At 40.9% G+C, this 14,613-nt stretch overlaps 2 protein-coding genes across 2 annotated transcripts; one reads left to right on the forward strand and one right to left on the reverse strand.

Moving 5' to 3' along the window:
* Positions 1-1,610: 1,610 nt before the first annotated feature.
* Positions 1,611-6,824, forward strand: odc1 (ornithine decarboxylase 1). The gene is made up of 11 exons (XM_071547013.1): positions 1,611-1,729; positions 2,751-2,898; positions 3,106-3,244; positions 3,475-3,648; positions 3,894-4,066; positions 4,210-4,426; positions 4,541-4,624; positions 4,823-4,985; positions 5,102-5,217; positions 5,329-5,543; positions 5,672-6,824. Exons 3-11 carry the CDS (start codon positions 3,143-3,145, stop codon positions 5,808-5,810), a joined length of 1,383 nt encoding a protein of 460 aa, XP_071403114.1. The 5' UTR covers positions 1,611-1,729; positions 2,751-2,898; positions 3,106-3,142; the 3' UTR covers positions 5,811-6,824.
* Positions 6,825-7,960: 1,136 nt separating this feature from the next.
* Positions 7,961-14,147, reverse strand: LOC139667604 (G-protein coupled receptor family C group 6 member A-like). Its single transcript, XM_071547098.1, has 7 exons — positions 13,943-14,147; positions 13,427-13,608; positions 13,296-13,378; positions 12,237-13,040; positions 11,815-12,021; positions 11,606-11,723; positions 7,961-10,272 (listed from the first exon to the last, which is right to left on the reverse strand). The coding sequence occupies exons 1-7, from the start codon at positions 14,110-14,112 to the stop codon at positions 9,347-9,349; spliced, it is 2,490 nt and encodes an 829-aa protein (XP_071403199.1). The 5' UTR covers positions 14,113-14,147; the 3' UTR covers positions 7,961-9,346.
* Positions 14,148-14,613: the final 466 nt, after the last annotated feature.

Here is a 14,613-nt window from a genome sequence, read left to right on the forward strand (position 1 = left end):
TTTTTTCGCCCCCATTCAGAAAAGGGCTGCGCTTCTTACTTTTTGACAATTAAGCTACGTGGAAAAATGACTTCATTCCCTAGCTTTGCAGAAAATTTTAATGGAAACCCTGTTGTGCAAAGAGAAGAATGCCAACTAGATTGTGGCTTCAAGACCTGGAAAACGTATTAAGTTAAGCCCACAGATATGTGGCCCTAAGTTTCCTGTCAGTGTCTTTGAACTGAAGCCTGCGCTACATTTCCATATGTACTATTAGGTCATGCTAACCAGATTCTTCATTTTCCTCCAGTTGGTAATGTCTACTTTGCAGCCCAAATGTCTCTGAAAGCAACGTTTGGACTGATTGTGCAGTATGGGAGAAATCTCTGGGAGACAGGAATTTGTGGTGTGTGGGGGAATAAACATTTTACTGCATTACTAAAAGCCTTTTATAACCTTGCACACCATATTCAGAGGTTCAGTGAAGTTACAGCTTTTCCTCACGATCATATGGTTATCCAATTTAGACAAGGATATGCATATTACCATTGGGTATCACGCAACTTGTGTGTATGTGCGTGTTCTGTAACCATATCCAGAAATGCAATTTGTCTGACCTGGCTTACAGTGTGTATGAGTGTGCACATGTACTGAGAGGCGGCTGTCTCTACAGGTGTTTGTGTGTCATGTTGTGGCCTCTAATCTCACCAGACAAGGGTCAACAACTGCCGGTGAGACTGAGCAGACTGGACTCCGGCCATCTGGGGTCATTTCATTGAGGACCTGCTGTCAGGCGGAGCCAGCAGACCGCCACAGTCTGCCGGCGTGAGCGAGCGTCTCTGGGATTAGAAGTGCAGGCTTACAGCTTCTTCCGTGGCTGCTCGCCTGAAATCGAACTTCATTGCAGAGACCTAAAAGGATCATCATAAAGTCCATTTTAATTTAGGCCCACGAGATGTTCATCACAAGGTCCTCTAAAAACCCATGAGCCAACGGTCTGATAATGAAGCTGCTGTGGAATGTGAAATGACTTAATGTCAGGATAGAAATCTAATGCCGCAGGCTACAGGTGGCTGGTGTATTCAAAAACTCAGCCACCAGTTCAAAGATACCAAAAAAGTTGTAACCGCTAACCACTTTTCTCTGGAAAATAATTTATTTTGCATAAAGTTGTATTTGAATTAAAATTGTACTATAAATCACTTGGAAAAAGAGGACTTGAAAGCTATTGTAGAATCAAACTGCTGCATTGAGTATGCATGCATGCAGCATTTTCAGCATTTACACAATGTTTGACATATTCCACAGCAAAGAACAAGTTTACAGTGTGGCCAAAATAATACTGCAATTTTACATCAAAGAGACAAAGGTTGCTGCAAATCTATCTCTGCAAATATATTTCCCCTGGACTTTTCTCAGTAAGGTCAGGAAACTTGGCTGTAGTAACAGACAGTACAGTATGTGTAGTACTTTTCTAGCGGTCTCTGTCTGTCTTTACCCACCATGTGGACTGGGGTGACAAGACTAAACCGGTTCATGCGTAGATGGGAGGCCGGTTTCAGCTGGCTGCGTTGCCTTGGTAACGAGATCTCTATAAATACTGTCGACTGTCCTTTATCAGCCTCCACTTCAGTTTCAGCCGTGGCAGACAGGCGAACTCAAAGTGCGCTCCAGTACGAAGGGGAACTGTATTTTTTTTTATCCCAGAACTCTCGTCTAATGGACAAACTCTTTGTAAATGCTTTTTAAGGTAGGCCTGATAATGTCGACTTCCGTTAGCTTTCAAGTTGCCTAAACTGGCAAACGTTAACGGCATACGTTAACGTCATCATTTTAGTGCTTTTGGCTAGTCGGCTGGCTAACAGGCTATTTTAGTAACGTTTATGGCGGGTTGCATGTGTGGGTGAAGTGGGAATTTATGTTTCACATAACGGTTACTTTAAGGAAAGTCTAACGTTCAACTGTAACGCTACGTAGCGTTAACAGCCCACGTTAGCATACGACGTGGCTGGTCACAGAGGGGTAGTAACTTTACCGTTATTGTCTCCTTTGGGTTAACTAACTTTACCCAGCAAACGTTAGACAACGATAAGGCATTTCAGCATGATTGATAACTTTCAAACTAATATAACACAAATCACATACGTTAGAAGCTGCTAAAATCGACGCCGCATGGCATGAATGAATTATCGGCAGCGCTCCAACCGGAACCGGCAAGTGTACGTCATTGCGTCATTTGTGTCTTGCGTCATTTGTGTTAGTCATCGATTGGTTCTTTCCATGCCATTCTTCTTAAGCTGAAGACGCACCTTTTTTTTTCCTATTGGACTAAATTTTACCAGGGCGGGGCTTGCCCACTGGACCGTTTGAATTCTTGTTCATATGGTATTACGTTGTCATGACTGAGTTAAATAAATGGAGACTGAACCAAATCATGAATGGCTACTTGATCTGTTGTCTTACTTACGCATTTCTTAGGCTTCATTTCCACCATCTAAAGTAAATATTAACAGAGCTAGTAGACTAATCAATAACTTCTAGCTGAGTCGGTGTCCTGGAAGCCACATGCCAGTTTCAGTCGAGAACGTCCTTCATTCATTCATATGTACCCAAAATTTAATCCTGGACTCAAAACTTGCCCTGAGAATTTGTTGGTCCTGAGCTCAGTACTGAAAGACTGTTCTTTTCTGGCCAAGGTTTTGTGATGTGTTTTCTTCAGTAAATATGCATGTTTAGGTCTAAATCCTGGCAACCTCTGCTCTTGTTAACAGAATAATCACTCTAGGAAAGCACACACTGGCTACTCAGCAGGCCCCGGCCTTGAGTCTTATCTGAAAGGGTTCAACTTCACTGGTGAGCCACCTTGGCTGCTCTGCACCTGATAAAAGCTACACCTAATTTCATCTCTTTCGTATCCAAGTAAGTGTCTCACAAGCTGTTTTTTTATGACCTGGCAAAATACTTCAATGTCATTTCATGCAGATACTGTAACAAAATTGTTCAGCCAAGTGCCATGCTCTGAAAATGAATGAGAAGGACACGTTACACTTTTCCCTTAGGCATTCAAGGGCACAAAAGACAGTGCTGACTGTTATCTCACCATGCCCAACCCTTTCTCTCTTCCAGTTTTTCTAGGGACCAATCAAAAGGCCTTCTTGCGACCATGAACACTCCCACTCCTGCCGAGTTTGAATTCTCTTTCCTGGAGGAGGGCTTCTCTGCCCGGGACATCGTTGAGCAGAAGATCAATGAATCATCCATGACGGTAAGCCTGTTGCACTGGCTTGTTTAGGGCAAGGCACAGATGCAACCGTTAAGTCATCAGTGTACACAGGATGCAACTGAAAGGAAATTGCGTCATAGCAATTTACACCATTGGAAATGTGATGCTTGATAGAAGTGTGAACGTTTTCATTATCTTGAAGGATGTCGTTTTTGTTATGGGGCTTTCTGTGTTAAGCTCATGTATCCCCTGTTTATCCCACCTCTCTCCAGGATGACCGGGACGCCTTCTACATCTGTGACTTGGGGGACGTGCTGAAGAAGCACTTGCGCTGGGCAAGGGCCTTGCCTCGCATCACTCCTTTCTACGCCATCAAATGCAACGACAGCCGGGCTGTGGTTATGACGCTGGCTTCCCTGGGAGCTGGCTTTGACTGTGCAAGCAAGGTGCGTCTTGACCATACCCAGAGTCTAGTCTTGTTTATTTATATAGCCCTTTATTACAGTCGAGTCTCAGAGAGCTTGATAGACAACGGAATGACTCTGTTTGAACGCAACTTATAAGATCTATTGGTGCTCATAAAGAAACCAACAGTAAAAAATGCCTTCTAAACCATTTCTTAAAATTTTTCAATTCTCACTTTGTTTTTTGTTTTTCTTTTTCCCTGGTTGTTTAAATTGTCCCGCTCCAGACGGAGATCCAGCTAGTCCAGTCTCTGGGAGTGGATTCAAACAGAATCATCTATGCCAACCCCTGCAAGCAGGTTTCTCAGATCAAGTATGCCTCCGCCCACGGGGTCCAGATGATGACCTTTGACAGTGAAGTGGAACTCATGAAGGTGGCCCGCTGTCATGACAATGCCAAGTAAGCAATAGCCCCTTCACAGCAGCACAATGGCCCCATTTCATTTTCATGCTCTATGTGAATGCATGAAGCAGAGTTTTTAGTTTGTTTTTTTCTCCTATTGAAGGTGCATGCCTTTAACTCAGATTCGACTTTGTGTCTAGGCTGGTGCTGCGTATTGCCACAGATGACTCGAAGGCAGTGTGTCGTCTGAGTGTGAAGTTTGGGGCCACCCTCAAGGCATGCCGGGGCCTCCTGGAGCGGGCCAAGGAACTGGGGCTGGATGTGATTGGCGTCAGCTTCCACGTTGGCAGCGGCTGCACTGATCCAGAGACCTACAGCCAGGCAATCTCTGATGCCCGCTGTGTCTTCGACATGGGGGTGAGCAGTACACACATGCATATGGAAGTGACTGACCTAATGTAGGTTTCCACTGAGGAAATGGGTTCTCACTCAGAGCAGGAAGTAAAGTCGTGTTAATCTTGTGTCCTCTAGAATGAGCTGGGCTTCAACATGAACCTGCTGGACATCGGAGGAGGATTCCCTGGTTCAGATGATGTCAAACTCAAATTTGAAGAGGTATCCCTTATTCTGTCCTCTTGATTCAATAAAACATAACTGTACGTGCTTTGTCAATGCCTACATGGTTAATTTTAGCTACACGCTGGAGAATCAGTAGTACTGGGATAAGACAGACCGGGTTTAGCACTTGAATAGCAAGTGTGTATTATAAAGATTTGTTGTGTGGTACCTGACTCTGGTTGTCTTCTTTACTAGATAACGGCAGTAATCAACCCGGCCCTGGACAAGTACTTCCCAGTCGAATCTGGCGTGAGGGTCATTGCTGAGCCAGGCCGCTTCTATGTGGCCTCTGCTTACACACTGGTGGTCAACATCATTGCGAAGAAGGTCATCATGAACGAGCAGTCTGCCTCTGACGGTAACAGCCGTGATTTTAGAGGGGGTGGGGGAGGTGGAATGTTTACCCTAAAAATGGGAATTGTCATTGGTAAAATTTCTCAAAAGTAACCGGGATTGTTTATGGTTTTGACACAGAGGAAGACGATGGGGCCAATGACAGGACCCTGATGTACTACGTCAACGATGGAGTCTACGGTTCCTTCAACTGTATACTCTATGACCACGCTCACTGTCTGCCAGTCTTGCACAAGGTAAGCTAAATCTGACACCTGAAATTCTAAAAAGTTTCTCATTTTACTAGTGGATCAATGAATGTTAAAATACATGCTAATGGCCAACCTTTTTCCTTTAACCACCAACAGAAGCCAAAGCCAGATGAAGTGATGTACCCCTGCAGTATCTGGGGCCCAACATGCGATGGCCTGGACCGCATCGCCGAGCAGTGCAGCCTGCCCGACCTGCAGGTGGGCGACTGGCTGGTGTTCGAGAACATGGGTGCCTACACTGTGGCCGCCTCCTCCACCTTCAACGGCTTCCAAAGACCTGACATTCACTACGTCATGTCCCGCCCCGCCTGGTGAGTATAGGCGTTTATAGCATGCACATCCCCATGTGCATGCTTTTTGCTGCTGGGGAGAAATGTCTGTTGTTGTTCGTCTTGGTTTTTCTACAAAATCTAAAGTCTTCTGCGTTTGTCTTCTCTAGGAAACATGTCCAGCAGATCTGTACCCAGGGCATGCCAGCTCTTGCGGAGGAGTCTTGCCTGGCCGGAGTGCCTGCCTGCTGTGGCCGAGAGAGCGGCTTGGAGATGCCCACCAAGCCCTGCCAGACCCATGTGGTTTAAATGCATACAACACCGCACCGTTCCCCAGATCCAGCATCCTGTGTCATTAATAATTGTACTTGGAGGTTCTTGTTTTGTTTTTGTTTTCTTTTTCTTCACAAATGTACTTGCAACATTGAAAGGCCAGTTACTTGACAGGAGAATGAGAGGGACACGTTGCACACATTTCTCTGTTCTGTATGGAAGCTGGGGATCAACCCTCCCCTCACTGAAATGAGGCTGAATCGCTCTCTGAGTGTCTCTGTGGGTTCGAGGCAGACTGTTACAGGGCAACTGTTGGCTTGGACGCGTTGCTGAAGCCTTCCCACCCTGATTAGGGAGGGCTGACTATAAGAACTGGTGTGGCGCATGTAGAATCTGTTTACTGAACTACAACAGTGTGGGGAAAGAAACAGTTGCTACCTTGCACTGCAAAATAAACCTTACCTACGTCTCTTAAGTTCTCCCATCAACCTAGGAAATTCAACCACCAGTCCAAGGTTTGAAGGGTTACTCATATGCTGTTAATTAGTAATATCACTCAGAATAGTAACTGTTGCAGCTGCCTTACAGCATAGGTAGTAACTAATTCAAATTTACCCAAGATTCCTAATTGGGGGTTAGTGTAATATCAAACCTCTTCTCCCCCGAAGCCCTGTTACAGCTGAATCCACATCCCCTATCAAGTGACTCACAATGAGGTGTGATTTATTTCCTCAGGAATGGCTGCTACATGTATATTTATCTTTTTCCACGATCTCCACTTCTGTACAGAACCCCTTAACATGAATTACAGGGACTCAACAAGCAGACTGTCCCTCTCCTCTTCTCTTCTTTGTGTTTATTTTTACGTTATGTAACTGTTTTAGTAAGAAGTAAGCCTGTTCATGATATTAATGAGCAATAATGATTAATGATGCATTTTAAAATGGATACGAAAGAGATGGGATTGCACATTTATAATGCTTTCCTATGGAAACTTTTTTAAGTTTTGTATTTTTTTTTAATAAATAAAAACATTAGGTGCAGAGCCAACTTGTGATCCGCCTAGATCTTTGAATGGTATTTTGTGTATTTGACACTTAATCGACTGAATGAATGATTGATATATATATATATATGATGGATAAAACAATATAGATATGGATTTGATAAAACAACTATAAGTTACTATAACTATTTTTGTAGCACTTTCTCCTTTACATACATGTGGATGGCAGCCATCCACATGATGAGCATTGCACCATCTAGTGTTTGCAGTAGGAAACACTGGGATATTGGCAGATAATGTGACACCCTCATAGCTTTGTATAAGTACAGTGTATTGCTTAAAAACAGGCTACCTTCATCAATGACAGCTGTGTTGGGGATGAATTTCCAAACACAAAAATGGCCTGCTCTAGCTTTACTGAATTGATGCAATTTATTGCTTTCCCAACCACAACTAGTCGCATTTAGTCTGCTCCCGACACATGCAAGGTCATTTGGATTCGCCTACCTGCACAGCATCAACACTCAAAAAAAAGGAAGAAAAAAGCATCCCCTCCCTGAAATAGTATTCATATACTAACTGTTTTTGAAAGTTGTTGCCTTGGCTGTCTTTGCAATGTGATTTATCTCTAAAGTCCATTCCTGACCTTATGGGTTTTTCATGAGGCCAAAACTGGGCTGTATAACATGCCAAATAATGAGTCCACCTCCTTTCAAAGTTGTCCTTGTATTATTTTTTATAGTAAATACTTTTAAACATACAGTACATACTGTAGATTCATATTGACTTGTACCTATAAAAATATTCCATATTCAGTAATTCACATTAAGTACACAATTGATTTTGTTAGTAATATCTGCAACAACCCATAAATGGTAGTGATCCATTTCTTTACCATAACAAACATGTAAAAAGGCAGTTGGCTTACTGCATTCAGAACTAGAGGGCATTGTTGATAAATAACTGCAGTTTTGCACATGTTCAGTATCTCATCAGAGTATTTACATGTTGGATATCATTGGTCAGACCTGGCCAGCTGGCAGAATCAGTAGCCCACATACCTGCTTTAAAGGAACCGGTTATATCATAGCTTTGGGTTAGGTGATATTCAAGGAAAAAAATCAGGATTTGTAGAAGCCTATCATTTGATCAGAAATCAAACCCCAACTTTAGAGAATTTCATACTGTTTTCCTGCTGGAGTTTTCGTTTCTGAGAAATTGGCACAAAACTGCATAAAACGAACACTCCACTGACTAAATTTCAAGGTTTATTAAAGTGCATTCCAGTTTAGCAGGCTTTCTGTATCCAATGCCTCTATGGGCAAAGTACAAAACAAAGAGATGGGGACTTCAATGTATTGTAATGGATCATATCCACAAGCAAAGAGAAGGCAAAAAGAATTGATTTTTGAAAAAACATTTTATTTTGATAAGATGCAAGTAATTACAAACTAACATAGTCTCAAAGTGTCAAATACATGCTGCCATTAAAATGGAAAATATTACAGTATCGTTCCTAACAAAGCTTGCATAGTAGTTTATTACATAGATACAATAAGATCATCACAGCTTATGTATCTGCAGACCCTACTGGAGGATGCTATGATCAAAAATTCTAAAATTATATGAACTTCATTAGACTCGAATTAGAAGTGTTATGAAAGAAAAAGGAAACTTACATTGCCTAACTTATACAAGATCTGCCATACCAGCCCCAACACACAGACATATGTTTTTCGTACTTATGTATAAAATGGTTTTTAAAATTTACAATACAAGAGAGAATGTGTATATATATATGTGTGTGTGTGTGTAGTGCGTGTATATGTATGTGTATATATACAGTATATATGCACGTATATGAAATACTTTCTATTATTATACCTTTTGTTTTTTTATATATATATATATATATATTATATTTTTCTGATATCTATTCCCATGGACTATGTACTACAGTTATACATTTACTACTTAACTAACCCTGCCTAACTATGTAATGTTCTCATTAATGTATTAAAGATGTTTTATAGATAACAGGCCAAACAATGTTGTACTATTGATAGTTGGACAGTCACATACACAAAACTTGTAAATCAACATTTTTTTTAAGAAGTCTGAAAGGGAGAATGGGGAAGGGGAACGATAGCAGCCAAAGTCACAAAGTCACATATGGATGAATCAATAAAAAATGTATCACAAAAAAATCTAAAATATCTAAAAATATATGTCTCGAATTACAAGTGTTTTGAAAGAAATAGGAAACAGCCCCAACACACAACTATACGTTTTTTGTACTTATGTATAAAATGGTTTTAAAATTTCTCTAAAAAAAAGAGAGAAAAATCAGTGAAGATATAGTTATGTTTAGTTAACTTAGCAGCAGCTAATGCAACATTGACCTTGGGGAATTTATTTCTGAACTATGTACAACAAAGCCAAACATACTGCATACAGTTGAATATAACGGGATAGACATAGCACAACACTACATACATACGTCTGCTGACATTGTAATTCTAAAAAAGTCAAGCAGTCTGAGACTAGTCTGAGAGAGACATACAGCCTATGATTTCATCACAGGCATGCCTTTCTGTTCATAATGCTTCCTGATGTGCTCAGCGATGGCATGCTCATTATTAATCTCTTTCCTGAACACCATGATGTAACACTTCGGGGCCAAGTGACAACAGAGGATGCTGTAGCTAGAAACGATAATGGCAGCAGCTTCTATAGCCCGTGCGTATTTCCCAAGATTGTTGATATAGATAGGGATGAAGAGGATCCAAACGACCAAAAACAGCAACATACCGATGGTGATGAAACTCGCATTTTTATACAGATCTGGCAAGCGTTTCCCTTTGAATGCAAACACAAAACAAGCGAAGGCCAAAAGACTGTTGTAGCCTAACATGGCACCAAATAACGCCTTGGAGCCTGTTTTACACTGCAGCAGGATGGTCTTGTTCAAGGGCTCACGGTGTGGGAACGGGGGACAATGGATCAACCACGGCACACACACGGCCAGCTGGATCCCAAAGATGACGGCGACCACGGCCACAGGCTGGTTCAGCTTCTTCAGCCAAGCACCCATATTCAGATCAAAGCTGAAGCCCACGCAGATCTGGAGGAGGTTGGCCAGAATGCAGGAGATGCAGAGGGTGAAGGCCATGCCAAAGACAGGCAGGCCTACCTTACAGGACACGTCCGTGGGCTTGAGTATGAACGTAAACGTGACGCAGAAGCAGGCCAGCAAGGACAACAGCTCCAAGAAAGACAAGTAACCTCCGACAGCCTTCACAATGGGGGTGCTACGATGGATTGCAAACAAAATGGCCACCATAATGGTCATAACTATACCCAAGATTTCAAAGGAGGTCAAAACGATAACGAAAGGATCCGACCAATGAAGGAATTCAACAGTTTTTTCCAAACACTTGTCCCTCAGCGGAGATGAATACTCATTGTTTTTGCAAGGCTTACATTCCACACCTATGGGAGTGAAACAAAGAAATGCAATTTTAACTCAGTGAAGACAGTAATGGTGGAGATGAATATATGATTCTAAGACTATAAAAAAGATTATATGGGGTTTGCTGTGAGAAGAGTGGTGTGAGCATCCCTGGTGTGTCACTGTAGACTGTTTTGCTTTCCGCAAAAGAGCAAATACCAAACCACAGGATTTTATCACTGTCATAGAACACAATCCTTGCAAATGAATGCAAACTGTCATCAGGCATTTGTTAATGCTACAAACAAACATAAAGTAAGCTGAAACATCATATTTGGTCCATACATACATACATACATACAGGAGAGAGTTAGGGGTTAAAACATTTAATGACAGTAAAATATTTCTTTTGTTATTATATATTTTTTTTTATAAGGTCATATTTCATGTTTTATGATCATAGGCCTTAGTTGGGCTTATACCTTTAATAATAGGGGAGACCAGGGACGGTTGTAACACAGGGTTACTTACTACCAGTCAGGAATGAGCTACGATGGTGTGATCAATATTGAGATAGGAAAGTAAAATCTCTGATCAAGTTTATATTTTGGTTAGCACCCTTAGTGCTGTAGATAGATATTTAATTTTTTTTTTTTTAAATGTTTAATTTTTACGGCTGGCAGGAATGGAGATAGTTTGCATAATTGTTACAACTACAGGTACAGTCAACAACAAAACAACAGTCAACTCAGATATTCACACACACACACACACACACACACACACACACACACACACACACACATACAAACACACACACACACACACACACACACACACACACACACACACACACTGTGTTGAACTGTTTACTGTGTTGAAGTGAAGAGACATTTTAAGTTTGTGTGGAAAATTTAACAAGAGAGATTTTTAAGTTTTAAAAATACTGAAATGTTGTTGTTTTTTTGTTTTTTTTTAAAACAGTAATTGTAAGTAAAGTTTAATAAAAAATGTATTCTGTTGAAAAACTGAGTACATATAAACATTCTTCCAATTCTACAAAATTCCTAATTTCAGCAAATTTTCTTACTGTTGCATCCATCCCCAGCTAGTGTTACCTCAGTAGTGGGTAACACTAGCAGGGTAATTGTATCAAAGTTAGAGAGATCTAGTACAAACAACTACCAAAACCAAAAGTGTTACAACCATCCCTGGTCTCCCCTATTCCATAAGTGTAATGATATTCTGAGTTGTATTTTTATGCTGGCAATCACTTTAGAAGAGAACAGTGGATAGTGGATCTCATTTGGGAAGGAAACTGTTCAGCTGTGTACAGACATGGTTATCATGTTTGAGATTAGTAATAAAACTTACCCGCTCCAGAAGAATAATCTCTCTCCCCACACTGAATACATTGCTTGCAGCAGTGTTTCCTTTGTATTTTTAACTCATATCCTGGTTCACACGTTTTAGAGCAGTTGAAAACAGTTACCTTTAAGGACAAAACAGAATCAGTAGAAGAATTGATATTTCTATATTTTTCGATATTTGGCAACAAATATATACTGAAATTTTGACATCACCGTCACATTGCCCATTTTCCAAGTTAGATCATCTGGGAGTGTGATATTTCCAGATGGCCAATACTCTCCAATGGTTTTTACGCGGTCCTTTGATTCAGACATGTTCCACTGTAAAATGTCATATCCTATACTGGGGTCACCATTAGCATCAAAGGATATATGTGTGGTGTTCACACTGAAGTTGACTTTCTTGATTTCCTGAAGGAGCTGTGGAGACATACATAACAAAACTATATTGAAGTGTGGGCAAATCAATGCGTTACTAGGACATTCAGTGAAATGACAACAGGCATGATCTGTAAGAGTTATGCAGTCTAGAAATAGAACTGTTTTTGTCCCCTTAAGGGCACCATTTCATTTTTGTTTGTTGAAAGTGATATTATTGCACAATGTATCACCAAGATATATTTATTGTAGCCTACCTCAAAGGCTGTAAAATCGGCATTACGTTCACACTTTCTGCTGTCACACTTCAGCAAGCTTCTGAGACCCTCAGTAATTACTTTGACGGCTAAGTAGATACTGTACGATTCATCCTGGTCAATGTAATTCACCAAACAACTTGGGTCCAGACATTGCTTGGACCCATCTTGGCTGTTGTTTAATGAGCAGTCTTTCTCCTCAGAGAGATTAGAGCAAGGTGGATATTGATTCCAATGATGTTGCAAAAGGGGATTGGTAGTTCCGTTGAACAATGAAATGACATAATCTCTCCAACCAGGGACCTCGTTCCCCTTAAAGATGAATCCGAAGACCTGGCCAACCTTCTGGATGCCTGGTATCTCCATAATTTTTGAAGAGGTGGACCATGAATCACTTGCAATCCAAGTTCTGTTGAGGTTCTGCTGAATAGCTGCTTCCATGATGATATGAATGTTGGAATCCTTAGTGAAGAGGATGATGGCCTCAGCGGAGGAGTCCTTGATCGATCTCACCAGCTTAGCCAGCTTTGTACGGGTTTTTGACTCGTTGCGGGAAAAGTAACCAGGCAGGATCTCCTTGAAGTCAATGCATACCTTCATTGTCTTCAAGGTGACGATAAGTTTTTCACTGCCGTACTTGCCATATTCATCATCACTTCCCACAACAGCCACTACTTCCCATTTGAGCTTCTCCACCATCTTAGCAATGGCCATTGTCTGTTTTATATCACTAGAAACCGTTCGCAGAAAAGTAGGGAACTTCAACTTCCTACTGAGCAGCTCGCTGGTCGATCCATAACTAATCTGTGTTTAGCAAACAAGAGCAAATCATCTTGTTGAAATGGTGCCACATTCTTGCATTGTAATCCAAAGAGAGAATACTTATGAATTTTATTTCTATTATTACTTTGGAAATATTACACAACCTTAAATTTGATAGGAATCCTGTCATGATCTATTCAGCCTCACCTAACCATTAGCTTCTTACTATGTACAGACATACAAATAATTAACTGTAGTTAAAAGGACAGTATCAATAGATAATTGATGAAAACATACCTGGGTAAGTGATGACAGAGCAAATATTCGTGCAACAACTATTGACAGTTCTGAATACCTCTCACCAATCACTACTTTAGCACGTGGTTCAGGTAAAGCAGAGCTAAAGTTTCTCGGTAGAAAACAGCTATGAGGATCTGACTGGCCCTTCAGCAGCTCCAGTGTTGCTCTGATGGCAAACGTGACGTCTCCGCAAGTGTCGTAGATGTCATATCCAAGAGTCAGGTCGGGTAGAACCCTTGGTGTGCGTTGGTTTATTTCTTGGATGGCAAATATCATCACTTGAGCCCGTAGGAACATTTGGAGATCATACCTATATAGATTGAGAGAAGACAGTTGGTGTTCCTAAACTTATTCAGGTTACTGCTACTACCCTTGTTCATATATCGTCATGGTCTGGTGAAAACCTTGCATCTCCAAAATACGTTCAAGAGCTAAGAAAAGCAAATTTGGCTTTAGGTTGACCACCTTGTATTTTTGAGTTTATCCATTGGGGTTTGAAAGTTGTTTTTTTTTAAAGCCCAAGGATGGTGGATTTGGTCAATCAATAGAAGACTGTGCGATACTTCAATTAATAAAATTGAAATAATAAAATTGGAGTTTTGAGGTATTCTAATTTCTACTAATTTCTATCAGGGTGTACTTACTTAGTGCAGGAGGCGTCCCCATTCAGCATGGTTCTATTAGCTTCTAAGTGAATAGGGAAGAGTCCACCAATGATGATGTCCCCAGGAGCGAACACATGCAGTGTACCACTCTCTGCTGACAAACAACAAAATGGACATAGGATACTCACAAAAAGCAATAACAGCGACATTATGGATACACAGGGGTGAAATACATGTGCATTGCTCCTGTGTGGTCCTCTCTATGAACAGTTCCTCGAGAAGAACTCTCATAACAAGGGGAAGTTTGAGAGGATATTTGCATTGTCAGACTCAATCAGTATTGATGCAAAGCATTTGCTCTTCCCATACTAACACATCTGCAGAGAACTGGGATAGCGTGAGCTCAACAAGCTGATTTGCATTGTTCACTGGAAAAGTGGCATGAGTGAGGATACATTCTTAGTTATGTATATAATTCACTGTCTGTCTTGATGTCTCGTCAATCTTCAGTGGAAAAACTGGCTCAAAGATGGCAGGGTTTCCTCTATTCGGCCAATGGAAAACTGCTTTAATGGAAATATTACTATTACTATTACTTAAGCTCAAAATATATTTCATTAAATATACTACCTATTGTCTGAATTTAACCTTGACTTAACTTTGAATTACATACTGTCTCTTTTGCTGAGGTCAGTAACCCTACAAATATT

The sequence above is a fragment of the Centroberyx affinis genome, unplaced genomic scaffold (assembly GCF_046629955.1).
Source record: "Centroberyx affinis isolate AG114_WGS23_722 - 3 ecotype Tasmania unplaced genomic scaffold, CSIRO-AGI_Caff_v1 ptg000267l_1, whole genome shotgun sequence".
Classification (NCBI taxonomy): Eukaryota; Metazoa; Chordata; class Actinopteri; order Beryciformes; family Berycidae; genus Centroberyx; species Centroberyx affinis.

What these genes read in the sequence shown, in the direction of transcription:
- odc1 (XM_071547013.1), top strand. Translation starts at nt 3,143, where the DNA reads ATGAACACTCCCACTCCTGCCGAGTTTGAATTCTCTTTCCTGGAGGAG. An exon ending in CGCTGTCATGACAATGCCAA is followed by an intron (nt 4,067 to 4,209) that starts GTAAGCAATAGC and finishes CTTTGTGTCTAG; the next exon opens with GCTGGTGCTGCGTATTGCCA. An exon ending in GCTGTGTCTTCGACATGGGG is followed by an intron (nt 4,427 to 4,540) that starts GTGAGCAGTACA and finishes TGTGTCCTCTAG; the next exon opens with AATGAGCTGGGCTTCAACAT.
- LOC139667604 (XM_071547098.1), bottom strand. Translation starts at nt 14,112, where the DNA reads ATGTCGCTGTTATTGCTTTTTGTGAGTATCCTATGTCCATTTTGTTGT. An exon ending in GAAGGGCCAGTCAGATCCTC is followed by an intron (nt 13,379 to 13,426) that starts ATAGCTGTTTTC and finishes TACCTGAACCAC; the next exon opens with GTGCTAAAGTAGTGATTGGT. An exon ending in CCGATTTTACAGCCTTTGAG is followed by an intron (nt 12,022 to 12,236) that starts GTAGGCTACAAT and finishes ATGTCTCCACAG; the next exon opens with CTCCTTCAGGAAATCAAGAA.